This window comes from Sapajus apella, unplaced genomic scaffold (genome assembly GCF_009761245.1).
Source record: "Sapajus apella isolate SASKATOON/1434 unplaced genomic scaffold, GSC_monkey_1.0 scaffold47, whole genome shotgun sequence".
In the NCBI taxonomy this organism is placed as follows: domain Eukaryota; kingdom Metazoa; phylum Chordata; class Mammalia; order Primates; family Cebidae; genus Sapajus; species Sapajus apella.
The window spans coordinates 13099058-13121110 of record NW_022436987.1 but is presented as its reverse complement, the minus strand read 5'-3'; the positions used below and the strand labels follow the sequence as shown (position 1 = coordinate 13121110).

General features: G+C 42.5%; 1 protein-coding gene across 10 annotated transcripts in view; it reads left to right on the top strand.

Annotated features, from left to right (window-relative positions):
* The window catches only part of SERGEF (secretion regulating guanine nucleotide exchange factor), a 233335-nt gene that overhangs the window by 22227 nt on the left and 189055 nt on the right, over positions 1-22053 (top strand). For all 10 annotated transcript variants that reach the window (XM_032240891.1, XM_032240890.1, XM_032240895.1 and 7 more), the window contains exon 8: positions 337-495. In XM_032240891.1, the coding sequence (XP_032096782.1) occupies positions 337-495 (159 nt within the window). The remainder of the gene's footprint in view (positions 1-336; positions 496-22053) is intronic.

Sequence of the window (22053 nt, the reverse complement as noted above, 5' to 3'; positions counted from 1 at the left end):
TTGGCATATATTTTAAAAATGTAGAAAATAGAGAAATGTGTTTCATACACAAGGTAGATGCTGAATAAATATTTGTTGAATGAAAAAATGAAAAGAAAAATAATACATTTTTATTTCTTAAAGTACTAAGAACATTTGGTCTTGTTTTTTATGTATAGAATTCGAAAAAACTTATAATATGTTATTATGCTGTATATGAGTTTTAGTTCCACTCAACATTGTAGTGTAAGTGTAAAACAACTTCTTTTAACCACTTATTTTTTAGACCTCTGTTATTTTCCATCATTTTGGACTAACGTTCCCTCGCCTCTTTTGTTCCCCTTCTGTGTGTTTAAGATGCTGGAGAGGTGTATGTTTGGGGAAGCAACAAGCATGGGCAACTGGCTACTGAGGCTGCTTTCCTTACTGTGCCTCAGAAAATAGAAGCACATTGTTTCCAGAATGAAAAGGTCACTGCCGTCTGGAGTGGGTGGACACACCTGGTTGCTCAGACAGGTGAGAGAGCAGCAGAGAGCTTATGGTGGGTAAGAGCAGCTGCGGGACAGTTGCTAAGCAGCCATGGGGTTAAGGCTTTTACTCATGAAAACTTAAGGATCAGAGATGGGGATTAAGCTTGGGGTAAAGGGTTTTTATTGATGAAAACTTAAGGATCAGAGTTGGGAATACTGGGATGTAGTTCTGCCATCAGCCAGATACGTGGCTTTTCCTCTCAGGGTCACAGGTTTGTACCCAAAAAGGCAAGCTAGGAGTTAGGTTAACTTCTTCCAGTCATGAGGTTTTGAGAAGGGATCCATTGCAGCAAGCGTCACCCAGAAATTTGCCCAGCTTATTGGGAAGTCCTTACTTTGTCATAGCCGAGGAGATGACTCTATTTGCATTTCTGTCTAAGTCTAAATTAAAAGCATCAGAAAATGTTAAGTGAAAGATAAATATCTTAAGATTGAGGCAGGAGCATTATTGTGATTCATAGCTGGCATCGTAGTCTGATTTCAACTTTTATTGACTCTAGCAAACTACGTGTATTGGTTCAGACATCTCATATATTCCCTCAGATCTTATATCATGCCATACAGCTTTTGGCATCTTCATCTTTTCTTGAATCTTCATTTGTTTCTTTCCCTTAGGGCAGTTCTTTCCTGGCCTTCATATTCTTGATTTTGTCCTCAGATTTTGTTTTTTCATGGCCTCTATTCATCTCTGCCTTCCTGCCTGCTGATTTTCACAGAGTTCCCCAGCCAATTTGAAATTCCCAAGATCTGTTATCATGTCAAAGTATTCTGAACTTCAGGGGTCCTCAGGAGTCCTCTTGCCTACCTCTGTCCTGCTTGCTAGCTACACACACATCTCTAGACTCCCAAATACCTAGTGACTCTTATTTTAGGAGTTTCTGGTTTTTGCAGGTTTTCAGGTCAGCTTCGGCTATCCTTGGTAAGTCACACATACTATATATTTCTATACAAAAATGTAGACTTACAGGCAGTCATATCTATGATGCTTTTAATTGGTCTTTTAAAACATTTCATGATCATTTTGAAATAGAGGGCTGTATCACAAAGATGTATACTAAACTTTCCATATTACTGCTTTAGAGGATGCTCTTAGGAAAGTGTGTCATTCATTAGGAGGGTCATCACTTTCCTCAAAGAGATTCAGATTGCTTAAAGATTGGGCTTATTTACAGAACCTTTTCCTAAAGAGACTCACTGAGCATAGTAGCTAGGTTTTGTGTGTGTGTGCAATTGTTCATATCTGTCTTTTGTTTCAGACAATAAGCTCTGTGCGGGAAGCCACAAGATTAATCTTGCTCACTTCTGTATTTCCACTCCTTATTAGAGAGTGTGCTTGTTGTCCTGCATCAAACTCTTTACAGTTAAAAGAGACTACACATACACAAATGCATACAAGACAGGGTAGATAGCTAGGATTTCTGACCTCTTTCCTGGGACTTAGATGTTCATGAACAGAAAGCTTCTTTGTGTCTTTGGATTCTGGAGTCTGACCAAATAGGTTAATGTTTATTAGGCACCTATTGAGCAATGTCTTAAGCCTTGGAGAAATGGAGGAGAAAAGACATGGGCCATATCTTCCCACTAGAATATGTAAATAGGCGTAAGTCTAAGAATATAGAGATGGAAAACTTTATCATCCATCCATCTTACAAATGGTGAGGGTCTTTTTATGTACTATACCTTGTACTAGATGTAAATTTTGCCCTTAAGGAGTTCACTGGCCACTAGGGGTAATAGATCTGTAATGAAATTTTCTACATTTCAATATGAGATATGCAACAATAGAGCTAAGTACAACATGCAAAAGTTGCATAGAAATTAGCAGTAGTCTTGAGTGATTGGGTGTTCACAGGTAGGCGTTTCATGGTTAGTCAGTCTTCAAAGAATTACAGTACATTAAAATACACTTAGTACCAAATGGTGGTGAATTGGTTGAATCTGTCAATAAACCCTTTAACTAGTTAAGTAGTTGACTAATGAAAGGTATAAAGATGTTGCTTCTTTGATTTTAGCTTTGAAGCATTATAACTGATGTGATTCCCACATCTGGGCCAGCAGCCCAGCCCCTGGGATGGGAGATTGGCATCCATGTCTCTGATACTGTCTGAGTCACCCCAGCTGCTCTGGAGCTCAGCTTCGGGTTTCTTTTTTTTTTTTTTTTTAAATTTATTTTATTGCATTTTAGGTTTTGGGGTACATGTGAAGGACATGCAAGATTGTTGCATAGGTACACACGTGGCAGGGTGATTTGCTGCCTTCCTCCCCATCGCCCCATATTTGGCATTTCTCCCTATGCTATCTCTCCCCAACTCCCCACCCGCCACTGACCCTCCCCTATTTCCCCCCAACAGACCCCATTGTGTAGTGCTCCCCTCCCTGTGTCCATGTGTTCATTGTTCAACACCCGCCTATGAGTGAGAACATTCGGTGTTTGATCTTCTTGCTCTTGTGTCAGTTTGCTGAGAATGATGGTTTCCAGGTTCATCCATGTCCCTACAAAGGACACAAACTCATCGTTTTTGATGGCTGCATAATATTCCATGGTGTATATGTGCCACATTTTCCCCGTCCAGTCTACCATCGATGGACATTTGGGTTGGTTCCAGTTCTTTGCTATTGTAAACAGTGCTGCAGTGAACATTCGTGTGCACGTGTCCTTATAGTAGAATGATTTATAATCCTTTAGATATATACCCAGTAATGGGATTGCTGGGTCAAATGGAATTTCTATTTCTAGGTCCTAGGTTTCTATCTCCTTTCGAGAGCATGATTTTTTGGTAATTTTTCAACGATTTAATTAGCTTGTTAATTCAGATTGCTTGTTTTGGTACATTGCCACTTTCTCCTTTATCCTAAGTCCAGAATGGTTAAATCTGGGATATTTGAGTGTCCTGGTTTTTGTACTGAATTTTGGGTAAATGAGAGTTTCCTGTTATTTGATTCACCAGTTTTGTGTTCCTTCTAGCAGCAGTGGAAGCCTGTGCTCTGGCCCAGTGTCATTGAGAAGAAACACCCAGGGCTTCTATTTAATCAGACTCAGCTGCTCACATTAATAGGAATCAGATTTTCTCACAGGGACAGAAGCAGCTCATTAGTGGAACAAGGGGTTATTTGACTCTAGTTGTTTTCACAAGCTCCAGTGGTGAATTATTCCTGGGATATACTTGCAGTCCACATCAGTACACGGCTGCTCTCAGTCTCATTCTGGGAGGCATTAGTTGTGTGATATTAATTTAAAAAAGAGTTTATGCACAGACACTACTGGCATCTAATGGGCAGAGGCCAGGGATGCTGTTAAACATCCTACAATGCAAGGGCAGCGCCCTATCACAAAGAATTATCTAGCCCCAATGTTAATGGTGTCAAGATTGAGAAACGCTGCTCAATACTGGACATCCCCAGTGGTAGGTGCTTAGCTGGGGCAGTTCACATGGTATCAGAATAACTTTATAGATTGTCTATATGGGAATTTGGAATGTGTTCTCTGCCCTCCTCTCTCAGGAGTCTGATGCCTGCCTGCAGTGTTTGTGATGGAAAAATACTTTTCTCTGTTAGTCAGAGGCACTTGGAAGGAGTCCAAGAGAACCTGTTCTAATCTGGGAGAGTTGGCAAGGGTACCTGTGTCTCAGGCTTGTGGTGCTGCATTCTAGAAACCTTTCCCAAGCTGCTTAATGTCCCTGATCATTGTTCTCAGGAACTTCATGGGACTCCTGGGTGACTTTATCCAGGCTCAGTGACCTGCAGCTGTCTCATCTGAGATTCATGGTTTCCTGGCTGGAGGTGCTTCTAGTGAGAGTTGGATCTGGGTGCCTTCCTAGTTTGGTGACCTTGATTAAGTCACTTTACCTGTCTAGGCCTCAGTTTCCTCAACCCTGAAATCTGATATTAAAACCTGCCTGCATTCTACATTGGGCTGCTGTGATGTTCAAATGAACGAATCTGTGAAAGATCCCAACTATTTTAAATGCATACGTGATGATTGCCTGAGATTGAGATATGTAAATAAATTAAAGAGTTAGTAGTTGCTTTTAGAAAGAATTCTATTTCCACAGGGTTAATGCGACCTTGAGACTACTAGCCTCAAAGCTCACGAGCTGGCCAGGGATGTCATACTCAATATCAAACTCTGACAAGCAAAGTTTCCTAAAGCGTTTTACTTGCATGCAACAGGCAAGTGGCTTTTTCGTATTGTCAACAGTCTGGAAGATTTTTGTAGTTTAATTGGTAATATTACCTACTAAAATTCATGGTACTCATCCCAATTTGTAATTGTATACATCTCTTTATATTCTTATTTGTTTAATGTCTAGACTGTAAATTACACTAGAGTAGTATCTGTTTTGTTCATGGCTGTATCCTCAGCATCTGACACAGGCCTGATACATAACAGATGGTCAGTAACTAAATGCTGAATGAATAAATAAATGGCAAAGTAGAGAAGAACCTGGGCTTTGAAGTCAAATAGACCAAAGCTTGAATCTTAGCTCTGTTAACCTACTGACTGTGTGACTGTGGGCAGCTCCACCTCTCTCTGTCTCCATTGTCACCACTGTAGTTCAGCCCATTGTCACCTCTTAATACTGCAGTAGCCTCTAACTGGTGTCCTGGTCTTCCCATATTTACTCCTTGATATAATTTGGATATGTGCCCACACCCAAATCTCATATTGAAATGTAATCCCCAGTGTTGGAGGAGGGGCTTGGTGGGAGGTGATTGGTTCATGACATAACAGATGGTCAGTAACTAAGTGCTGAATGAATAAATAAATGGCACAGTAGAGAAAAACCTGGGCTTTGAAGTCAGATAGACCAGGCTTGAATCTTAGCTCTGTTAATCTACTGATTGTGGGTAGATGTCTCATGAATGGTTTAGTACAATTCTTCTTGGTACTGTCCTTGCCATTGTGAGAGACTTCTCATGAGATCTGGTTGTTTAAAAGTGTGTAGCATTTTTCCCCTCACTCTCTTGCTTCTGCTCTTGCCAGATGATGTGCATGCTCCCACTTCCCCTTCCACCATGATTGTATGCTTCCAGAGGTCTCCCCAGAAGCGAATGCTGGAGCTGTGCTTCCTGTACAGCCTACAGAACCATAAGCCAATTAAACTTCTTCCCTTTATCAATTACCCAGTCTTAACTATTCTTTATAGCAATATGAGAATGGACTAATACACTTCCTCTCCCCTCCAACCCATTCTCCATACCCCAGTTGAAAGGATCTTTTCAAACCCAGTTTGTAACATTCAGATGGCTTTCTATTGCTCTTATGATACAAATATAATCCTCAGTGGTCCTATAGGTCCTGTGTGATCTGCTGTCTGCTGACCTTTCCAGTCCAGTTTCTCACCATGCTAGTTCTTGATCCCTATCCGATGTGCACTCAGGCCTTTGCTTGGTCCCTTGAAGGCATCATTCATTTCTATTTCCTCTATTTGGCCACTTATCCATGCACCTCTTCATTTTGACTTAGTTAAATCCTTTTTTTTTTTTAAATCTTAACCCTCAACTTAGGCATCTCCTCCTCGGGGACAACGTCTCTTGACATTGCTGACTAGCTACTTTTCCCTTTTTTCTATTCTCATAGCACCATAAACCTCTCTTTTGTGCTATTTTTTGGTAGCATTCTTTGACTAATTTCCTTCCTACTAGACTGTAAGCTCCATGAGGGCAAGAACCATATTTGCTTTTGCCTACCTAAGACATGTTAGACAAATGAAAAAACCCAACTTCTTTAAACTCATTTCCTTATTAGGAAAATGGGGAAATAACTGCTGACCTAAAATGAGGATTGAAAGAGATGATGTATTAAAGCATCCAGCACAGGACTGGGCTCATGTGTCTTTTTAAGACCCATTAGCTAGCACTGCTTTTTTGGAAACTCTTCAGCTCTCTGGAGATCACATGTTCCATTTAATCTCTTTATGTCAGAGGTCTCTGTGGGGCTGGATATGAATGTCTCTGGATGGGTAACAAGTTGATTCAGGACTCTCCTGAAGAGTGCAGAAAGATCAGTGCTTACAAATGCGAAGTGCTGGTTGCTGGTGATATATTAGAATTTCAAAGGGAATGATTTATACAAGATCTAAATCTTAATGTGGAGTTGGTCAGAATGTCTACAACCTGGTTGCTTTTGGGATGCTGGAAGCTTTCCCTGAATCATACAGTATCCCAGAGTAGCCTTGTGGTCTTATAAGGAATATGGATTGACAAAGTGAGAACAAATACAGAGAGTTCTTTGACATTCTTTACTTTCTTCAGTGTCACCTTAAAAAGCCCAAGACTCTTGGAAGTTTTAGAGAATCAAAGATGGAAGAAGCAACTTCCCCACTTTGTAAATGAAAAAAGCTGAAACCAAGAGGAGAGAAAGTGACTTTATGGCAACATTTAAGCTAGAAATAGAGTCCTACTTTCCAGTGAAATTTTCCCCCTTCCACTCTGTCCTCTTGATTTGTGGTTATATCCTTTTGATTGAGATTTTAAAAATTCTTTTATTTTCCTAAGGAGGGGAATTGTATAGTACATGTGAAAGGGACTAGCTGTTAGCCACTCTTTCAAATGTCACAGCCCAAGAAATATTTTACTGCATTTGATGTCTAAGCCTTAGTGAAATTCAAGCCCAGCCATTGATTCACACTAAACTGAGTTTATAAATATACCTAATGCTGATTTTTCTGTTTTGGGGCCAAGATCCTTTTCAGAATAGGGTGACAGTGTACATTACTCCATCTTCTTTGGGACCATATATCATGAAACTTCAACCAAGCTCAGGGAGATTCTGACCTCATGGGCTCTATTTAAAGCAAGTGCTTTGGATCTAATGATACTTGTGCTTTAGGACTTTGAAAACCCAATGGGTGAAAGTCAAACTGAGCCCAAAGGCTTATTTTAAAATACTTTTTGATTATTATTAAAATCTTGAGTTTTTATCCTAGAATCCTTAGACTGTCAGTAATGGATGGAAACTCTTAGAGATCATCTGGCCTTACTTCCTAAGTTTAGCAATGTGAAAACTGAGGGCTAAATAGGGGAGACACAATGAGTGGGTGAAGGAGCTAGGACCAGAACTCAATCAAGTCTCATGACTCTCAGTACAGTGCTATTTCTGCCTTGTTACGTTCTTTCCAGAGATGATGGGGAAGTGTGGACGACTTAAGTAGTCAAATGCAGGGACCTGAATCAGGAATGATAGTTCCTTCTGTATAAGAAGTTCTGCTTTGGCTAGGCATGGTGGCTCACATCTATAATTCCAACACTTTGGGAGGCTGAGGCAAGTGGATCTCTTGAGCCTAGGAGTTTGAGATCAGCCTGAGCAATATGATAAAATCCTGTCTCTACAAAAAAATAATAAAAAAAATTAGCTGCGTGTGGTGGTGCATGCCTGTGGCACCAGCTACTTGGGAGGCTGGGGCAGGAGGATGGCTTGAGCCTAGGAGCTGGAGGTTGCAGTAAGCCAAGATTGCGCCACTGCAGTCCAGCCTGGGTGACAGAGAGAGACCTTATCTCAAAGAGAGAAAAAGAAAAGTTCTGCTTCAAGAAAACAGTGATTCTTACTGCATTTGATGTCTAAGCCTTAGGGAAATTCAAGCCCAGCCATTGATTCACACTAAACTGAGTTTATAAATATACCTAATGCTGATTTTTCTGTTTTGGGGCCAAGATCCTTTTCAGAATAGGGTGACAGTATACATTACTCCACCTTCCATAGTGTGTAGCCATAGATTCCTTTAAGGATATGTGTGTGGAGTAGAAACTGGGAAATGGTGCCTGAGAAGTGAGGGTCAGGAGGCCATTGTGAGATTCACAGAAGCAGCTGCATTTCCATTTATGAGAAAGCAACAGCAATAATAACCTTCACAGATCATCTTTATCACTATAAAGTACTTTCATATCCATATTTTCATATGAAGTTGGCAAGATGAGTATTATTATCCTTACTTCACAGATGAGTTCCTAATTGGTTAATGGCAATACCCCGTTTCACGTAGATGGACAGAGCTAAAACTTGAATCCCATCTTTTGTCCTCAAGCCTGCTATTCTAATTCCAGATCGTGTGTTTCTCAGAGAGCTCTAACTCATTAGCTAAACTTCTTTTACTCTTCAAAGAAGCATCTTTTCCCAACTTTTGCCAGTGATACTACATTTCAGGAAGCCATTGGAAGGAAATTCATAGGCATCGTTAGTCCTTTAGGAGATATTTGTGGAATGCTTCCCTATGTACATATAGCACTATGCTATAGAATACAGGGGAATATAAAATCCAGAACCACCTTTAGGAAACTTGTGGTTGGATGAACAATTAAATATTTAGTATAAGAATAAAAAGAATGTGGCCAAGGGCTAAAAGAGTAGCCCAGACACTGCAGGCTCTAGGATTTCAGGGGAAGGAGAGGTCAGTGTGGGTGAGGTTGGTCAGGGAAGGGTGTAAAATTGTGGTTGGGCTTTGGGAAGGTCACTTTTTAATAGATGGAGGGGTTGACTGCATTCTCTTGCTTTCTCTTTGTCCTCTGGCAAGACAGTAAAGTCTCTGGCCCCCTTTCTTCCATCTGGGAAATACACTGACATAGTGATCTTTAAGGGCCATTCCAGCTCTGAAATTCTATCCTATAGAAAATAAAACTGGCCTAAAGAAATAGTCATAGATGTATTCAAAGATTAAGTATAATACCATTTGCTGCAGCCTAATTTATAATGACAAAAACAAAGGTATGGCAACAAATGAAATTGAAGAGAGATTGGTTAAACAAATTATGGCAGAACCATATGTTGGAATATTATATTATCATTAAATAGAATGTTTTAGAAGGACATTTAATGACGGAATACACTCATAGTAAGTGAAAAGAATAGATGAACCATACTGAAACTTCTAGTTTGTGGAAAGAAAAATGTTTGTGTAGAAAAGACTAGAAGGAAATGGGCCAGAATAGTATTTTTGATTGGTGGGATTATGAGTGAATTTTGTTTTCTATGCTGAATTTTGAATATTCTCAATCTGATTATATCTCTTGTAAATACTATTTTAAAGTTAGTGAATAAAATCACTTACCCCTCAGTGCAAGAGACCGGCTCCTTTGCCATTTATTCCTGTTAATATGCCCTTGACAGGCCACTTGCACGGGCCTCAAATGGGAGGTCGCATGGAAGAGAGGCAAGATACTTTAGCAGGAGGCAGGAAAGCGGTCATCTATTTCTGGCTCAGTCATGAGTCAGCTTTGTGACTTTGGGTAAGTCCCTCCTGAACATCCCTGAAGCCTCAATTTCCTCATCTGAAGAGGGGAGTTAGAGGTCACAAAAGGTCCTTTGAGTTGTAAAATATATTTTTTCCTAAAGATGGATAATTATTCCACTGTTGTGGAACTAAGAGGCCTCTTTGGCTCCTTGAGTCTGGCCTCCTTGTTTTCCCTCCGGCTCCCCTGCAGTTGGGCTTTGCTGGCTGCAGGCTTATTTCAGGGTGAAATGGAGTAGAAGTTTAGTGATGGGGTGCTGAGCAGGTAGGGTATAATGACAGCATTGAACCACTAGAGGGAAGCATTGTTTGATTACTTTCCCTTTTCCCATTTTTAGTGCTGTGTCTGCAGGTGAAGATTAGCCTTGATTTGCCTGGGGGTTTCAAATTCTAGCATTTTAGAATTAAAAGGACTTTGAAGATTATCCAGTAAAACCCCAGTATGCTGCAGATGTGAGATGATAGAGGCCGGAGAAAGCAAGCGACCTAGTTAAAGTCGCACAATGTGTTTTTTCAGGGTCTACACTATAAAGGAAGGCGGCAGACAGAGCCAAGGGTGTGATCAGTTGAGTCAAAGAATAGACAGGTCCCACGTTGTGCAGAAACCTACAAGATCTACTTGTATACTTTAGTCACTGAGCTCCTCTGGCCAGGTGTCGAGAGGCCTGGAGACAGAGAAGAAAAGATATAACCCTGCCCTGAGGAGCTGCTGTCTGTCAGGGGGAAGCACACACAAACAGACGATGCTACCTAACCCAGGTGTCTTCCCCACTATTTGGTGATCTGCCTGGTCTAGGATCCAGACTGTGGTGGTGGCTTGAAGGCTGGTTTATGGAAGACCCTGCAGGTGTTCTTATGAACGACTTCCAAAATTAGGGAGATACATTGTGTACCCCAAGTTTGTATTTCCAGTTAATTTCTGCAAGCAGTGCTTAGTGTGTTCACGTGCCATGCCTTACCATTTCTTGAGGTTTACAAGGAATCTTGGCAGTTTTTCCCCCCACTTCAAACAGCTTTGTTCCTTGGTTCTAGGCTGACTTTATTATTGGTTTGCAGGTACCCACCAGCCCTAAACATTGTGGTAAAGTGAAATTGTGTACTGGCCTGGAAGCCAGGCAGCTCTGTGACCTTGTGCATGTTACCTTCTCTCTTTGAGAAGGGAGGTCATGCTCCCAGCTGCAGTTGTGTCATCTCTGCTAGAGAGATGAAGTTTTGTTGTTATGTTTGGATTTTGTGTTTGGCAGTGAATACCCATTGATCTGTGGTCGAGAGAAGAGTAGTGTGTGTGTACCTGAAGCAGAAGCAAGAGTCACCCTCTGAAGTGGATACATTCGACAAGGAGCTGGGCCTGCAGGGCCACCAGATGGCAGCAGTAGGCAGCCCGACAGCCTTGAGATGAGGCCTGTAGGGTCACGATCTGGAATTAGCTAGGTCAGAGCTGAAGGGGCCCCTAGAGGTCACCCAGGCCCTCCCTCTTTTTGTATGGATGGGAGAACTTAGCTCCAGAAGGGGAAAAGGGCCTGCCTAAGGTCACACCCTGAGTTAATAGCTGATAGTCCTTGCTCTTAAAAGGAACTGAGATTGGTCTGACCTCTAGCTGGCTGCCCCATGGAGATCCAGGGGACAAGGGCCAGTCAGCCAGCTGTGAGACAGGCCCTGGCAGTGGCAGTTAACTGTCTGCCTTCTTCCCGATTTCTTCAAGGGCCGGGTCTTAATGATTTTCACCTTCTCACTCACAGCAAACGCAATGCGCATGTCTTTTCTGCTCACCTCTACTCTGTCCAGTTCTCCTCCTCAGTTTTCTGGGCCAAGGCTTCCCATCATGCTGTGCAATGGCTGGAATTAGGGGTCATCTCTTAAGCCCTATACCTAACAGATGGGCAGGCCTTACAGAGGCATGCTGAAGACATAAGTTAGCACAATTGGTTGAATAAGAACTTTTTTTTTTTTTTTTTTTTTTAATTTCCAAGAGGATCAGGGTTGGGCAGGAAGCCAGTGTTTGCGAAGTACTTACTATGTGCTAGGTACTCAGCCAAGTACTGCTCTGCAACATAAGGGTAATAATACTCCTATAGCCCCTTAAGGTAGGGTTCATTTCCTGTCAATCTAGGTGAGGACTGAGGCTCAGAGAGGCTAAGTGGCTTACCTAAAGTAACATAGCTGGTTATAAAGCAAAGAAGACACTTGAATCCCACTGTGTTTGATATCAAAGCTCATACTTACTTTATTTCATCATGCTACTTCCCCTCAAAGTGACCTTACTGGAAATGTCGCAAGTGACTATCTTAGTCCATTCAGGCTGCTATACCAAGTACTGGGTGGCTTATAAACAATAGAAACTATGTCCCATAGTTCTGGAGGCTGGAAAGTCCTAATCGAAGTGCCAGTAGATTTGGTGTCTGATGGCCTGCCTCCTGGTTCATAAGACTCCCACCTTCTTGCTGTGCCTCCCATGGCAGAAGGAGTAAAGGAACTCTCTGGGGTTTCTTTTATAAGGGCACTAATCCCATTCATGAGGGTCCTACCCTCATGACCTAATCACCTCCCACAGGCCTCATCTCCATCATATTAGGGGTTAGGATTTCAACATATGAATTTGATGAGGACCCAAACATTCAGTCTGTTGCAGCCCTCTAGGCTTTAGGCAGGGGTAGCAGATATTTTGTCTCTCTTTCCTGGAGAAACTTGTGGGGGAGTTGTGGTGAACTGTTAGAGGGAGGAGGCCTTTGAAGCAGGAAAGGGCGGGTATTTATGGAGCAGGTTAGTGAGTGGTGGCTGGTGGTGAAAAGCCCACTGGTAAATGGTTAAATACCTTTCCCCTCTGTGCCTGTGTTCTAGCATTTCCTTCTTACATGAATGCTCATCTCTGTAATTCCTACATAGTTACTGCCTCACTTCCATTGGTTCTTGTCCAAATGTTACTTCTTACACTCTACTCCTTTCACTGCAATTATTTTTCATTGTAGTGGTTTTCACTGCCTGAAATCATAGTGTCATTATTTGTTTACTTATTTGTCGTCATTCTCTCCTAATTGAATGTGAGACCATAAGGTTAGGGACTTGATCTGCTTTATTCACCCCTGGATTTCTCTCAATATAGAGGAGAGACTCAAGTGCTTGTGGCATGGAATGGCTGGAACTTCTGAACATGGAAGCAATACTATTTCCAATGGTGGTGTTCAGGAGACACAGATTATGGCTGGCCCTGCCCTCTTCCTACCTTCTTGGAGAAGCCCAGGCCAGAGAGCCTCAGCTCCCTGATGCTGACAGCGATGCCTAGCGCCCCAGGGTTTTAAGACCAGCTTTGCTCCTGCCTATCTGCAAGGCCTGCCTTAGGACCTTGGCTTCCCCATCTGTCCATAGTGGGTAGGGTGACCAGCCATGTTGCAAGCTCACCACATGGTTCTGGAAGGGTGCAGAGGTCCCTGGTAGAGGACTCAGTTTCCATTCAAAGAATCTTTCTCTTTCCTGATGGAGATTGACTTGTTCTAGGAGCTCTCTAAAAGTGAGAATTGAGATACTGGCCTGTAATTTTACCATCATTTTTAGGTCCTTGACAGATTGCATTCCGCTTGCCCTTTCTCAGGGGACCTTGCCTGTCCCATGGTGCTCTCAATAATCATAGTGATGGCTGGGTGCAGTGGCTCACTCCTCCTGTAGTCCCAGCGCTTTGGGAGGACAAGGCGGGCAGATCACCTGAGGTCAGAAGTTCAAGTCCAGCCTGGCCAATATGGTGAAACCTCATCTCTACTAAAAAAAAAATACCAAAATTAGCTGGGCATGGACTACACCTGTAGTCCCAGCTACTCAGGAGGCAGGAGAATCATTTGAACCCGGGAGGTGGAGGTTGCAGTGAGCTGAGATCGTGCCACTGCACTCCAGCCTGGGCGACACAGTGAGACTATCTCAACAAACAAAAAAAATCATAGTGACAACCAGTACCTTAAAGTGCTCTCAATGTGTGTTAAGGTAAAAGGAGCCAATTCTGAGGAATACTGGAGAAATCAACTCTTGCCTAATCCAAGAGTGACTTTTCACCTTAGGAGGAAGCTTAATGTGGCCAAAAGAACCCTGAAGAGCTAGGTTTAAGTTCTAATTTGGCCACTTGTTGGCTGTGTGATATTGTGCAAATCACTGGGCCTGAACTTCCTCACCTGTAAAATGAGAACTTTAATTCCTAATTTGTCTGCTTCACCAGGGTGTCTTATATCATTTACTCATTCACAGTTCCTTCCTTTATTCCTTCACTCATTTGTTCAGCAAATATTTGTTGCATAGGCAGAAGTGAGGGGAGGGCATTCTAAGCAGAAGGAACACTGCAAAAAAAAATCTATAGAAGTGGGAAGTGCTCTGTGGTATAGTTTGCTTGACCTGGGCCAGATGAAAAGAGACTGGAAACTTTTGGGTATAATGAGAATGGGTCCTTATTGAGGCATTACTCTGTGAGCAGTGGAGGAGCAGCTGGAGGTTTCTTTGAGGGGCAGGGGTGTATGAGAAACATAGTGAAAGGAGAGACCCTGACTCCGGGTTGCTCTTGCAGGCTCCTCTGTTGAGGGCTTGTGCTTGCTTTCTGCTTCAGGTCTCATCTCTGTGGCTGAATTTGAAGTACTCTGAATTCTTATGGGAGCCCAGGTGATCATGAGAATCTATGAGATGGGGTGATGGGTGGGACTGAAGTCATCTGGTTCATTGGCCTTTGTTCTGGAAAGCTGTCATGGGTCATATGCAAGGCGATTTAGGAAACCATCATGCTACCTTTCATTTTGAAGCATTTTTACAGGCCTAAAAATGAGCAGCTTTGGGGCTTCTCTTTATACCTTCCTGAGGAGATGGAGGTGGGTGAAGAAAGGGGTCGCTCACATTTATCAAGGGCACATGTGTGCCAGGCATTTTGCCAGGGCTTTACAAACATCGTTTATTTAATCCATATACAAATTTTGCCAAGTGAGGCTCACTGCCATTTTACACATGAGGAAACTGAATATACATAAAGCAACATAGGCTTACTCTACCTAGGTACTCGCCTTCCTTTGCTCAATGTGAAATGCAGGTCAACATCATCTTGTCAACTCTGGGGGTGTTGTGAGGTTCAAATAAGATCAAGGAAAGCACTTTGTAAGCTGGAAAGTTACTGTGTGCGTAAACAGGAGCCATTAATAGTACTGCTTCCCAGCCATATTCCTACTTTGAGTTTTGCTTGGGCCTCTCCTTCCTGAGCTGATAGAAGCTTCTAGCCATTAGTTTTTCTTCTGTGCACTTTCTTCCTCAGCCAGCCCCAGAATCCGTGGCTCTATTCACTCCTTCTCTCCATTAAGCCCACAAATAAGAGAGCAGTGTTCTTTTTTAGAGTGGTAACATTCTAAAATATTATAATACCAATTAATGTCAAGGTAAGATTTCTTTTCTTTTTGCCATTTCGGTGAAAACAATAGTAAATTGTGGAATTTTCATCCTAGAAGGGACTGTTTTATCCTTATTTGAAATTTGAGAAGATAGAAGCCCAGTGAGAGATGATTTGTCCTCATGGTCCCACAGTTAACAGGTAGCGGAACCAGCCAGGATTAGAACCCAACTAGGCCCTAGACAAGGGACCCTCCTCTGCCCCACATCAGCCCTTTCATGAGAGACTTTGGCTTCTTTGTGGAGGAAGAATCCAGTTTAATAAATTTCATTATACCAGCCCCTTTATGTAACAGGGCTGTTTCCGGGTCCTGGCAGATGGTCCATAGTAACAGTGCTTTGCTGATTTGGTTGGAGCTGAGCCTATGAAATGAAAAATCCTCAGTAGCAGATGCCTCTCCCAGGCCCTGGCCATGGAAAAGTCCGCCTCTCCGAGGAAAGTACTGTAGCTTTGGTGGTAACTGTCTCTGGTGGGACTAAGTGTGGGCACCCTGAAAGATAATCTTAAACTGTGTCAAGTTTTTGCAAAAGGTCACATTGGTGACTTGGAGGTTCTTGGCAGGTGAGCTGCTAGCAGAGCGTGTTTGTATTCTGGGGTCTGAGGGACAGATGGGAGCAGGGAGTAGAGAGGGGGGAGATTAGTAGATGTAGAATGGAAAGGTGGCCGTCCCACCCTGGGTCTGCCCTGGCAACCCCTCCTTTTCCATACCGTGAGACCATGGACCTCCGGAGAAGTCATTTGAATATAACTGCAGCGTTTGTCACACCGTCTACCAGCCTCGACAGTGGACTTTAACCCCAAACCTCTCCCAACCCCCTACTTTGAAATTACTGGGACTCTAAGTCTTCTAATTATCTTCCCTTTCCTAGTGGTTCCTTGAACATAATACGTTCTCCTCAGTGGCCTCCTTCGGTGATGCTTATTATTGCCACTGCTCTATGCAAGTGCCATCCCGAAACCACTGACAGTGGAGTGATCATTATCTCCATCAATATCCTCCTGACCATGCCCACTGCTCAGTTTTACCCTTGTAGAGTTCTCAAATATGGGGGTGGGAGAGTGTTTTCCCATCACTGAGTTTAGCTCTATTAGGACCCCAGTAGATCTTTTATACTAATCTCTCTTGAAGAACCTGAGACAGTTTCCCAGGGGTGGGGTTAAAGCCATTTGAGAGGCACTGTCTAAAGTTATGTACCAAGGTGCTCTCACTGACTAACCACAAATTGGCATCCTAGGATAGGCTCCTTCCCTTCCCTACTCCTGCCTCTGGGTGAATTGCTCACCCAAAGATTGGGGCCAACCTTTGTCTCGTCTATTGGAGATTTTAGCCTGAGCTTCCCATTTCCCCAAAGCTGGTTTCTCTTTAGAAACCAAGGATGCAAATAGTTTTTCTAGGGGGTTGTGGAATGTCTTGGGGTTTCAGAGGTGGAGTCCTGGCTTTCTAACATAACAGCTTTGATACACGGCAGTGAATGGACTTTGCAGAATTTGCTGGCTCCAGTGTATGGTCTGTCCCTGGTCCTGCTCCTGTGGGACCTTAGGGTGGTCTGCAGGGGGAGCTGTGTTCCCATGGCCAAGTACTGGGATTTTTACCAAGGGAACTCAAGCAGCTCCTCTCTGCAGGTTTAGGCGTGCTTGGGAGCTGCGGCTTTCCCTTGGCTGTGCTGACTCTCCCAAGTCGCATTCCCAGGTTTAGCCTTCAGCTTGGGTACTGTGAGTCATCGTCATCAGTGGAAAACACGGCCTCATCAACAGCTGGGTGCAGTGCTTGGCCTTTTTTCTTTCCTTTTTTTTTTTTGTAACTTCACAGAGATGGAAACTGCTGATGATTTTGCAATGGACAAAACCTGAAGGTGATGTACAGGATTAGGGATGTTTCAGATAGGAGGATCTGGAGGAGATGGAGAAAGGCTGTTTCTTTCATTACAGCCCTTGGACCTCCCAAAAGCCATCCCTGGAATGGAGGCAGTGAAGAATCGTGGGGAGCTCACCTGTCCGCTCTTCCCTACCAAGGAGTCCAGGAAGCCCTTGATAATTAGGTGAGGTAGGGGCAAAGGAAGCTTAGAGAAGTTGACTGGTACAGGCATAGCTTGGAGTTATTGCAGGTTCAGTTCCAGACTATAGCAATAAAGCAAATATCCAATAAAGTGAATCACACAATTTATTTTTTCCAGTGCATATACAAGTTGTGTTATACTATACCGTGGTCTATTAAATGCACAATAACATTATGTCTATAAAACGGTGTACATACCTTAATCAAAACATATTTTATGGCTAAAAATGCAATCATCTGAGCCTTCAGTGAGTTGTGATCTTTTTGCTGGTGGCCTTTTACAGGAAGGGCTTGCCTTGATGTTGATGGTTGCTGACTGATCAGGGTTGTGGTTGTTGAAGATTGGAGTGGCTGTGACAATTTCTTAAAATGAGACAATAGTGAAATTTGCCATGTCGATTGAACTCTTTCTTTCACAAGATTTCTCTATAGCATGCAATGCTCTTTGATAGCATTTACTCATAGTAGAATGCCTTTCAAATTTAAAGTCAGTCCTCTCAAACCCTGCTGCTGCTTTGCCAGCTAAGTTTATATAATAGTTTGCCTTTTGTTGCCATTTCGACAGTGTTTAAGTATCTTCACCAGGAGTAGATTCCATCACAGTAAATCACTTTCTTTGCCATCCATAAGAAGCAACTCCTCAACCCTACAAGTTTGATCATGAGATTGTAGCAATCCAGTCACATCTTTAGGCTCCACTTATAATTCTAGTTGTATTGCTGTTTCTACCACATCTGCAGTTACTTCTTCCACTGAAGTTTTGAACTCCTCAAAGTCATCCATGAGGGTTGGAATCAGCTTCTTCCAAACTCCTGTTAATGTTATTTGACCTCTTCCCATGAATCATGAATGTTCTTAAAGGCATCTAGAAAGATGAATCCTTTCCAGAAGATTTTTAATAACTTTGCCTATATCCATCAGAGGAATCACTATCTGTGGCAGCTATAGCTTTGCAAAATGTATTTCTGAAGTAATAAGACTTGGAAGACAAAATGACTCCTTAATCCTTGGACTGCAGGATGGATGTTGTATTAGCAGGCATGAAAACATATTAATCTCCTTGTACCTCTCTATCAGAGCTCTTGGGTGACCAGGGACTTGGTCAATGAGCAGTAACATTTTGGAAGGACTCCTTTCTGAGCAGTAGGTCTCAACAGTTGGCTTAAAATATTCTGTAAACCATGCTATAAACAGATGTGCTGCCATTCAGGCTTTGTTGTTCCATTTCTAGAGCATAGGCAGAGTGCACTGAGCATAATTCTTAAGTGCTCTAGGATTTTTGGAATGGTGAATGAGAATTGGCTTCAACTTAAAGTCACCAGCTGCACCAGCCCTAGATAGTGTCTTCTTCCCATAGAAGACTATTTGGTCTACATTGAAAAGCTGTTGTATAGTGTAGCTACCTTTATCAATTTTCTTAGCTAGATCTTCTAGATAACTTGCTGCAGCTTCTCCATCAGCACTTGCTGTTTTACCTTGCACTTTTTTGGAGACAGCTTCTTTTATTAAATCTTATGAACCAATCTCTGCTAGCTTCCAACTTTTTTTCTGCAGCTTCCTTACCTCTCTGAGCCTTCCCACAATGGAAGAGAGTTAGGGCCTTGCTCTCAGTTAGGCTTTGGCTTAAGAGAATGTTGTGGCTGGTTTCACCCTTTATTCAGACCACTAGAACTTTCTCTATATCAGCAATAAGGCCATTTTGCTTTCTTATCATTAGTGTGTCCACTAGAGTAGCACTTTCAGTTTCTTTCAAGAACTTTTCCTTTGCATTCACAACTTGTTTAACTAGTGCAAGGGGCCTAGCTTTTTAGCCTATCTTGGCGTTTGACATGGCTTCCTCCCTAAGCTTAATCCTTTGTAGCTTTTGATTTAAAGTGAGAGATGTATGACTCTTCCTTTCACTTGATTAGTTAGAGCCCATGGTGGGGTTATTAATTGGCCCAATTTCAATATTGTTGTGTCTCTGGGAATAGGGAGGCCTGAGGAGAGGGAGAGAGATGGGAGAAAGGCTGGTCGGTGGAGCAGCCAGGAAGCACATTTATCGATTACATTTGCAGTATTATATGGGCATGGTTCATGATGCCCCAAAATAATTGCAGTAGTAACATCGATGATCATGATTACAGATAACCATAACAGATATAATAATAATAATGAAAAGTCTGAAATATTGCAAGAATTACCAAAATGTCACACAGAACACATGCTGTTCAAAAAATGGCGCCAGGAGACTTGCTTGACTTGGGGTTACCGCAACCTTCAATTTGTAAAGAAAGAAACAAACAAGACCCCGCAGTTATCTGTGAAGTGCAAGAAAGTGAAGTATGCCTGTACACTCTAAGAAGCTGTGGACAAGATGTACTAGAAGTCAGGGTGGCCTGGGTTCAAGTTTAGTCTTACTTCTAACTCACTATTTGACCTTGGGTAGTTAAGTTACTTTCCTTTTGGGCCTCACTTTACCCAGTTAGAAGCATATGAATGAGTAAAAAGTTCTCTAAGGTTTCTTCTGGCTCAGATGGTTTGTGAGGCTGAATTGAATGTAAAGAACTTTTAATCTTATTCCCATAATCCTCTTGAGAATCCAAAACCTATAACTGTTTCTCCGGATGAATAGTGTTCTGCTCATTGTGTAAGCAGAATCACACAGATATCATACCCATCCTCCAAGGACTTAACAGCTTGTTGTCCTTCTTTCCTGTCCCCACCAGGCAGTAGATAGAGTTTATTGGGAAGCAGCAAATTGGGATCCTAGTTCTGGCTTTACCAGAGCATATTATGTCCTTGGGCAGATCATTCTTCTCTTTCAGCCTCATTTTCATTTTCATGTTGTTTAAAATCAAGGTAGTTGCTGCTTGGCTTCAACTACCCTCCCTCACCTCTCCACACATCCACCCTTGCCCTCCAGCCTCCTACTAGCTTTTCTGTAGGGTGTGATTCTTAGCTGCAGAAGCCCTGGGGTATAGTTTCCTTTCTTGCTGGGAGGGAGAAAAGCAAAATTATTTTTTAATTACACAGCTAAGATTAGGCAGCAATCTGCATTTAAAAATGTTATTAATAAGAATCTAAAAGTGTGTGAAGACGCTTTAGAGTTTGAATGTGAAATGAGTTGGGAAACATCTGTAGAATCACTGGCCTCAATCAGGGATTTTTCTCAGATTGCCAAGTAGCTACTAGGTGTAACTAGCAGTGTGATGTGCTGCTGGACCCCTGGAGGAACAGAAAACCAAGCCCTCAGCTGGCACATCTCAGAGCAGGGACTTATGGTCCAGCCTCTCATGATGGTTCTTTGCAAACTCGCTTTAGAGAGTGATCGTCATAATGTTATTAACAACTGCATTTAGAATTTACAAAGTGCATTTATGTTTATTGCCTGCCTTTTCATCATAGTCTTGGGAGGTAGCTTGAGCAAGTTTCATTGACTCTACTTGAGTTGACTGGGACTTGTAAGTTTAAGGTTCTTCATTTAGGAAAGGTGGTGTGCTGTAGCGGAGAAGCCCAGAAAGGAAGTTGGGAGCTGGACACTGGTGCTGGGCCTCCATCTCCGTTCCCTCCCCAGCTCTGCCTGTCTCCTTTCCCTATTTTGTATTTCTCTATAGCAATTAAAGTCATTGCCATAGGTAATTTTGTTGTTCTTGTTGTCTGTGTTTCCCCTCATTAGATTTAAGCTCCATGATGGGAGGGAATTTTCTCTCTCTTTTTGTTTTTGATTAGAGACAGAGTCTCGCTTTGTCACTTAGGCTGAAGTACAGTAGAATGATCATAGCTCACTGCAACCTCAAATCCCTAGGCTTAAGCAATCTTTCCACCTCAGCCTCTGGAATAGCTGGAACTACAGGTGTGCACTACCTGTTCAGCTAATTCTTTAAAAAATTGTTTGTGGATACAGGATCTTGCCATGTTGCCCAGGTTGGTCTCAAACTCAAGTGATCAAACTCAAGGCTCAAGTGATCCTTTCACTTTTGCCTACAAAAGTGCTAGGATTAAGTTTTATGTGTTTTGTTCAGTGCAGTAGCCCCTAGCACCTAGGACAGCACTTGGCATATAGAAAGTACTCAATAACTATTTGTTCAATATTGTGAATGCCTGGATCTGTTTCTATCTATATAGGGTGTGTGACTTGGAAAATTATTTGTTTTCCTTAGTTTTTTTTTTTCTCTCTTTGGAGAGTAGGATTAGATGGTCTCTGATGTCCTTGGTGGTAAGGACAATACCTATTACTTTTTTTTCCTTCAGCAAACACTGAGCACCTGCTCTGAGTCAGGCCTTATATTAGGTGCTGTGGGGAAAACAGAGAAAATAAGAAAAGATTATTGTTCTTCACCTTTTAGTGGGCAAGCTAAGATATGCAGTCAAAGAGCCCTATGTTTGGAGGGATAGAATAATTGTGGAAACAGAGGTACAATCACCATGCCAGTGGCTCCTAAAGGAAGAGGTGGCTTATTCTGTCCATGGGATGATAGGCTGCTTTAGGGAGGAAGCAGCATTTGAATTAGGCCCTGAAGAGGGAGTAGGATTCCATAAGTGGGACAAGCAGATTAGCCAGCATTGCAGGCTGACAGGTGTTGCAGGCTGATGAGCATTGTGGGCTAGGGGCAGAGCATGGCCCTAAGGCCCAGTAGGGAGGAAGTTGAACATGCTATGACAAAGGAGCAGTCATCCAACATTGAGAGAATATAGGCGCTTTCAGAGAGGCAAGGGAGCTACTGAACAAACTAGGACTGGGGCTTCTTGCCATGTGCTTGCCTATCCTGGAAGAAGGAGCCAGCCCGACTCCTTCTTCCTTTTCTCTGGGAAACACTAACCCACATGTTGTGGATAGTCTTGCAGTCAGTCTTGGTGTTCCTCAGGGTGCAGTCTATCTTC